The following is a 7,982-nucleotide window of genomic DNA, read 5'->3' on the forward strand; positions in this document are numbered from 1 at the left end:
TTTGAACCCGCCACCTTAGGTGTACGTGGCTGGCGCCTTAGCCGGTTGAGCCATAGGCGCCGAGCCGATATAATGTTATCTTAATAAGTTTCAACGAATCATTATTGGCAGCTCATAATATGCCAGACACCATTCAATGCTAGATACTTACCTATTATCAGCAAAACTAGAAAGGTCCAGGAGGCATTCTCCTTTTAAAATCTGGAAAGAAAAAATTATTTGGGGTTATCATATAATTAATCAGATTAAAACACACCCCCAGGCTCAGTGCCTGTGGCTCAAGTGGCTAAGGCGCCAGCCATATACACCTAAGGTAGCAGGTTTGAATATAGACCAGGCCCACCAAAACGACGACAGCTGTAACCAAAAAATAGCCAGGCGCTGTGGTGGGCACCTGTGGTCCCAGCTACTTGGGAGGCTGAGGCAGGAGACTCACTTGAGCCCAGGAGTTGGAGGTTGCTGTGAACCGTGACGCCACAGCACCCTACCCAGGGGGATAGCTTGAGGCTCTGTCTCAAAATAAATAAATAAATAAATAAATAAATAAATAAATAAAACACACCCCCAAACATGAAATTTATCTAAATTTTCATATTGTTAATTATTACAACATACACACAAAACAGAATTACTAAATCATTTCAGATGAGTGAAACCTATTTAGCATGCAAATAAAAGTTGGTTTTTTGTTTTTGTTTTTTGAGGAGCCAGAGTCTCTCTCTGTTGCCCAGGCTGGAGTACAGTGGCATAATCGTAGCTCAATGTAACTTCACACTCTTAGGCTCAAATAAACCTCCCAACTTAGCTTCCCCAGCAGCTAGGAATATAGGCATAAGCCATTATGCCAGCTACTCTTTTTCTTTTGCAGTTTTTGGCCAGGGCTGGGTCTGAACCCGCCACCTCCGGCATATGGGGCCAGCGTCCTACCCCTTTGAGCCACAGGCACTGCCCCTATGCCAGCTACTCTTTTTAAATTTTTGGTAGAGATGAAGTCTGCTGAGTAGGCTGGCCTCAAACTCCTTGCCTTAAGTGATCCTCCTGCCTTGGCCTCCCAAAGTGCTGGGATTACAGGTGTGAGGTACTATGCCTGGCACAAATAAAACGTTAAAAACATCTAGCCCAGGCCAGCCAAACAACAATGACGGCTGCAACCAAAAAATAGCTGGGCGTTGTGGTGGGCGCCTGTGGTCCCAGTTACTTGGGAGGTGGAGGCAAGAGACTCGCTTGAACCCAGGAGTTGGAGGTTGCTGTGAGCTGTGATGACATAGCACTCTATCCAGGGGGACAGCTTGAGGCTCTGTCTCAAGAAAAAAAAATGTTAAAAACAACCAAACGAACACTTATAGTCATATTTTGAAATTATTTTGTTGTTAGTCTATGGTAGTGCTCTCCAAATTTTAGTGATATAAGAATCACTTATAGTGGACCTGGAAAGATTAAAAACCAAACAAACAAAGAAAAATAACATAGGGGAAAATTTGTTAAAATGCAGACTGAAGGACCTTAGGCCCTAAACTGAGGCAGTATTTTTAATAAATTCCTTATGTGATTTTGATGAAAGCTGCCTATTATTAAACACTGGTCTATGGAAAAGGGAAACTAACATTTTTTTTTTTCTTTTTTGAGACGGAGCCTCAAGCTATCCCCCTGGGTAGAGTGCCATGGCATCACGCTCACAGCAACCTCCAACTCCTGGGCTCAAGCGAGTTCCCTGCCTCAGCCTCCCAAGTAGCTGGGACTACAGGCGCCCGCCACAACGCCTGGCCATTTTTTGGTTGCAGCCATCATTGTTGTTTGGCGGGCCCGGGCTGGGGATTCGAACCTGCCACCTTAGGTGTATGTGGCTGGCGCCTTAGCCGCTTGAGCCACAGGCGCCGAGCCAAGGGAAACTAACATTAATTGAATCATATGTGTTAGAGACATAAAAGATTCAAAGAGAGTATATATATGTGTGTGTGTGTATTATCAATGGTGGGAGAGGAAAACTACCTTGTTATTAATATGTTCTATGTACCCACATAATACTTTGAATATTATACAACAGGGTTTGCCAATCCAAGTGCCTTCAGGAGTCAAGGTTCAACACATAAATGAAGAGGGCAAGAAGCATGCTTCTCATCCTAAAAGAAGTGGTCATCATTTAGCATGACACCAGTAAACCCTGTAGAAACTCCAACCCAGTATTGCCATAACTTCTAATTTTTTATTTTTTTGAGACAGAGTCTTACTATGTCACCCTTGGTAGAGTGCCATGGTGTCACAGCTCACAGAAATGTCAAACTCTTGGGCTTAAGTGATTCTCTTGCTTCAGCCTTCCAAGTAACAGGGACTACAGGTACCCACCATAATGCCGGCTATTTTCTGTTGTAGTTGTCATTGTTGTTTAGCTGGCTGGGGCCAGGTTAGAACCCGCCACCCTCGGTGTATGTGGCTGGCACTGTAACCACTGTGCTATGGGCACTGAGCCATAGCTTCAGATTTTTAAAAAATTTTCAGCTGAAAGTTCTTGATATTTAGGCTCAGCACCTATCGCTCAAGTGACTAAGGCACCAGTCACATACACCAGAGCTGGCGGGTTTGAATCCAGCCCGGGCCTGCTAAACAACAATGACAACTACAACCAAAAAGTAGCTGGGTGTTGTGGCAGGTGCCTGTAGTCCCAACTACTTGGGAGGCTAACGCAAGAGAATGGCTTAAGCCCAGGAGTTGGAGATTGCTGTGAGCTGTGATGCCACAGCACTCTACCCAGGGCGACAGCTTGAGGCTCTGTCTCAAAAAAAAAAAAAAAGAAAAAAAGTTTTTGATATTTAAATGAAAATATTGAATGAAATAAAAATAAGTATTATATTATTTTTATAGCATATCTATCCAGGCCAAACAAAACATCTATGCCCACAAGATCATCTTGCCCACAAGGCAAGAAGATCAACATCTAAAGGAGGATATTTCTAGAGTTAAAGGAGGTACTATAACATTAATAATTATGCCAAAACAATAGCCAAATACCAGATAATCCAGGCAAACTAAGTTTTATGGTCATTGTACCCAGGTAGTATGTTGCTTATGCAGAGGACATTGAACATAATCCCTGGGTTCCTTTAAAAGTTTGTTTTGCTGGATGAGATGTTGATGTTTAGCATACATATAAAGAACATGCATGCATACATTCATTCATGTACTTAAAGATAAGACTAAATACAAAAGTTAGTATAAGAAAGGAAGAGACCAGTTAGGAAAGCACTTATGCTTAAAGAAAAATCTCAGTATTTGCCACGTGAAGGCCCACAATAATAATCTGATCCAAATTCCTCTTTTTAGGAAAGAGAAATCTCAAGGCCTAACTAGACTTAATGGCTCACTATTGGGGAAATAAGAACTTGAAACCCAAAAGAACAAGATAAAGTATAAATGTAGAAATAAATAATTACTGAGGAGAAAAAATTCAGAAATTCGGAATGCATTCAGGTAGTCTACAAGTAACTAAAACCTATAATGGATTTCCTGCTCTATATGGAATTACAACTACAGTAATTATATATTAGCCTACTTTTAGTAAACAGAAAGCAGTTATTCAACTGTAGTAGTAAATCAGCTTACTCTTACTTCCTGTTTTTCATAATTCTTTATCAGGCTTACCCCACTGTTTTCTTCTTTATAATTCTTTATCTGTACCTCCTATGGTTGCCACTGACAGTGTATTTTACCTGACAGTGCATATAGTTTGTGACATTCTTTAATAGCTCACATTCTCACATCACACAAGATCACAGGGAAATTCTACATCACACATGATCACAGGGAAATTCTGCATCACAGCAGGTACTGAAACCTGAAAATCTTGACCCTGAGTCCTATAATGCTGAGGACTTGCTTAAAACATTTTTTTTTCCTTTGAGGCTATTGCTGGCCCCTAAACATCTCAATCATTTAATTATAAGTACAGTACCTTCTTATCAAAAAGTTTTGAAATATATGGCTTAAAGTAGTGCTCTTTTATTCCTTTTGCTTCTACCAGAAGTCCATCATGCAGTTCACACAGTACAGCAATGATGCAGGGAGGCTCTTCAGAAGCTTTAAAGTCAGCAGTATTGAAATCAGATGGTAAACCTAGTTTGACAAGGTATGAAGAAGAACAGGGGGAAAAAAGAATATGGTCAACTTTTAAAACTTTTTCCAAAAATTGATAATCAGTTTTCAAAAATAAATAAAGGTCTTACCTTTAAAGGATGGATTTAACAAGTCTTGTCTATTAGGGCACATAATGGCATTGGCAAAAATCAGATCCAAGCAGCACAGAAGTAAATGATAAGAGTTTACTAAATCATCCCCAATCATACGAAAATTACCTTTATAAGAAAAAAGGACACAAAAGCCAGAAACCTTTCATGTAAAATAGCACTAAGTTCTCATAGTAGAAATGTAAGACCACTGAAAGCATTACCTTACCCTTAGTATATACAAACAGTGTCCAACAGAAATTAAAGAGATCCTTTACAGTGCAAGGAATCCTCCTAAAAAGGGAAAAAAATATATATTTTTTTCATCTGACTAGCTTGTTAAATATCACGTAAATTGAAATAATAAATATAAATAATAAATGGTAAAGTCAACTTATACATAAAATTCCATTTACAAAGGAAAGATAATCTATGATGTATGAAATGGACTTAAGTAAATAAACTTTTCCAATCAGCATAAAATAATCAGAACACAAAAAAATAAGTAAAAGTATTACCCTCAATTTCCACATATGGATAATTGTACATGGATTTAAAAAGGAATTTAAGTTCTTTGCAGATGGGTATTTCTTGCAAAAGTAGGCTTTCAAGAAAGTAAACTCTTTTAAGTTTGTATTAGAATCTTTATGTTGATTATATAAGGATTAAGAGCTTCACCTTTGTTTCCTGCTTCGTGGTAACTTTGTTGGTTCTTCATATGGATTTTGAAATATATCTAAAAAAATTGGCACAAACTTTTTGAAAATTACAGTAGACACTTCAAAATTTCTCTCTAGCCTTTCTATACGTTCACGGAATTCTTGTGGCAGGTTTGACATGTCCATCCATTTCTTCATTTTACTAAAAAACTGTATTAAACTAAAAAAAAAAGAAAAATGCAACTTTAAAATTCATTCATATAATGGATTAAAAAGGAAACATTCTATTCATGACTAAGACTCTTTGCCAAAAAACTCAAATTTAGGCTTGGCACCTATAGCTCAGTGGCTAGGGCACCAGCCACATACATCAGAGCTGGTGGGTTCGAGTCCAGCCCGGGTCTGCCAAACAACAATGACAACTACAACCAAAAAATAGCCAGGCATTATGGCAGGCGCCTGTAGTCCCAGCTACTTGGGAGGCTGAGGCAAGAGAATTGCTTAAGCCCAAGAGTTTGAGGTTGTTGTGAGCTATGATGTTACAACACTCTACTCAGGGTGACAGTTTGAGACTCTGTTTCAAAAAAGAAAAATGATTTAGGCTGGGTATAGTGGTATATGCCTGTAATCCTAGCTACTCAGGAGGCTGAGGCAAGGAGGATCATTTGAGTACAAGAATTTGAGTTAGTGGCCAGGCCTGGTGGCTTATGCCCATAATCCTAGCACTCCGGGAGGCCAAGGTGGGTAGATTGCCTGAGCTCACTGGTTCAAGAACAGACTGAGCAAAAGCAAGATCCCATCTCTACTAAAAAATAGAAAAAATGAGGCATGCAGATCACTTGAGCCCAAGTTGGAGGTTGCTGTGAGCTATGATGCCATGGCATTCTACCCAGGGTGACAGAGCGAGACTGTCTCAAAAAAAAAAAAAAAAAAAAAAAAAAAAGAATTTGAGTTAGTGCACTACAATTGTTCCTGTGAATACCAACACAGTGAGATCTCATCTCAAAAACAAAACAGAAACACATATAACAATAATAAAACATACACACACACACAGAGCCTGATTCAGTTGTCTGTATGTAATAGAAAATTATGTATAGTGTTTAGTTCTGGGGAGTGGGAAAAAAAGACTTCTTTCTACTTTTACCCTTTCTGTACTATTTGACATTTAAAAAAAATCTGTTTGTGAGTGTGGCAAAATATACAAAACAAAATTTATCACTGTACACATATACATATATATATATATTTTTTTTTTTTTTTGGACACAGTCTCACTTTGTTACCTTCAGTAGAGGATTGTGGTGTCATACCTCACAGTAACCTCTTCCTCCTGAGTATTAAACATACTCAATGCCACAGAGCAGCAGACTTAAAAATATGTACAATTGGCTCAGTGCCTATAGCTCAGTGGCTAGGGTACCAGCCACATACATCAGAGCTGGTGGGTTAGAATGAAGGCTGGGCCTGCCAAACAACAACTACAACAAAAAAATAGCCGGGTGTTATGGTAGGTGCCTGTAGTCCCAGCTACTTGGGAGGCTGAGACAAGAGAATCGCTTAAGCCCAAGAGTTGTTATGAGCTGTGATGCCATGGCACTCTATTAAGGGCAACATAGTGAGACTCTGTCTCCAAAAAAAATATATGTGTGTGTGTGTGTGTGTGTGTGTGTGTGTACAATAGGGTAGGCGTCGTGGCTCATGATTGTAATCCTAGCACTTTGGGAGGCTGAGGTGGGTGGATTGCCTGAGCTCACAGGTTCGAGATCAGCCTCTGCCACAGTGAGAGCTTGTCTCTAAAAACAGTCTGGCGTTGTAGCAAGTGCCTGTAGTCCCAGCTACGTGGGAGGCTGAGGCAAGAGAACTGTTTGAGCCCAAGAGTTTGAGGTTGCTGTGAGTTGTGACATCACGGCACTCTACCAAGGCTGATAAAGTGAGACTCTGTCTCAAAAAAAAAAAAAAAGGTGACTCATGCCTAGAATCCAAGCACTTTGGTAGGTTGAGGCCAGGAGTTTGAAACCAGCCTAAGTAACAGAATGAGACCCCATCTCTACAAAAAATTAAAAAATGATCCAGGTTTGATGGCATGTACCTGTAGTCCCAGTGACTCAGGACACTAAGGCAAGAGATCCCTTCAGCCCAGGCGTTCAAGGCTGCTGTAAGCTAAGACTGCACTATTACACTCCAGCCTGGGTGACAGAGTGAGACCCTATTTCTCTAAAAAAAAGAATAAAATTACCCCATCAATCTTCATTTTATATAATTTTTTTCATCAATTATAAAAATTGATATCTAAAGCTTTTAAAAATTACTTTGACATTACTAATTTTCCATTCATAGAAACAAAATTTTCTGAGAAAATTTTTTTAAGTATAATATAAACTGAAATCTATTTGCTATCCTTGGACAAAGCTTTAAACTTTGCTCCTTTTCCACTCTGGAAACCCATGAAAGCAAATAGACAATGACCTCCAATAGTTCTGCCCCAGAACAGAGAACATTAACACCTGAATCACTCCATTTCTTTTGTTTCCTATCCACGCAATAATTATCCAGACAATAATTCTATACAGTATATACTAGAGCAAGTAATAGATATATTTAAGATATCAGAGTAGTTGCAAGGGGAAAAAATATTAACTATACATAGAGAAATAGAACAACATCTTGACAAGATGACCAAAACTAACATTGCCAATGAGAAACAGATGAATAATATGTGCCATCAGATGTGATACCCTGAGGACACAAAATCACTTGTATCATTTCTGTTGGGGAATGTATAACCTGCATCTAATTGTAAAAAAGTATCAGACAAATCCAAAATGAGGAACAATCTATTGAAAAAGGGGGACAAGGTGGTTGTAGATTATATTCTTCAAAAATGTTAATGTCATAAAAGACAAGGAAAGGCTACAGAAATGTTCCTAATTAAAGGAAAATAAACAGATATGGCAAGCAAACTCATTAACTGATCCTAGCCTGTAAACTGTACTTAAAGAAAAAATATGCTATAAAGAACATTATTGGGCTTGGCGCCTGGGGCTCAAGTGGCTAAGGTGCTAGCCATGTACACCCAAGGTGGCCGGTTCGAATCCAGCCCGGGC

At 39.2% G+C, this 7,982-nt stretch overlaps 1 protein-coding gene across 1 annotated transcript in view; it reads right to left on the reverse strand.

Moving 5' to 3' along the window:
• RBL1 (RB transcriptional corepressor like 1) overlaps window positions 1-7,982 on the reverse strand; it is a gene marked incomplete at its 3' end in the record, with an annotated part of 71,099 nt that overhangs the window by 56,454 nt on the left and 6,663 nt on the right. The window contains exons 3-7 of the mRNA XM_003787800.3: window positions 4,896-5,096; window positions 4,447-4,511; window positions 4,218-4,346; window positions 3,947-4,107; window positions 152-201 (exon numbers count right to left, since the gene is read on the reverse strand). Of these exons, the coding sequence (XP_003787848.1) occupies window positions 152-201; window positions 3,947-4,107; window positions 4,218-4,346; window positions 4,447-4,511; window positions 4,896-5,096 (606 nt within the window). The remainder of the gene's footprint in view (window positions 1-151; window positions 202-3,946; window positions 4,108-4,217; window positions 4,347-4,446; window positions 4,512-4,895; window positions 5,097-7,982) is intronic.

Source organism: Otolemur garnettii, unplaced genomic scaffold, assembly GCF_000181295.1.
Source record: "Otolemur garnettii isolate 467f Iridium unplaced genomic scaffold, OtoGar3 scaffold00023, whole genome shotgun sequence".
NCBI lineage: Eukaryota > Metazoa > Chordata > Mammalia > Primates > Galagidae > Otolemur > Otolemur garnettii.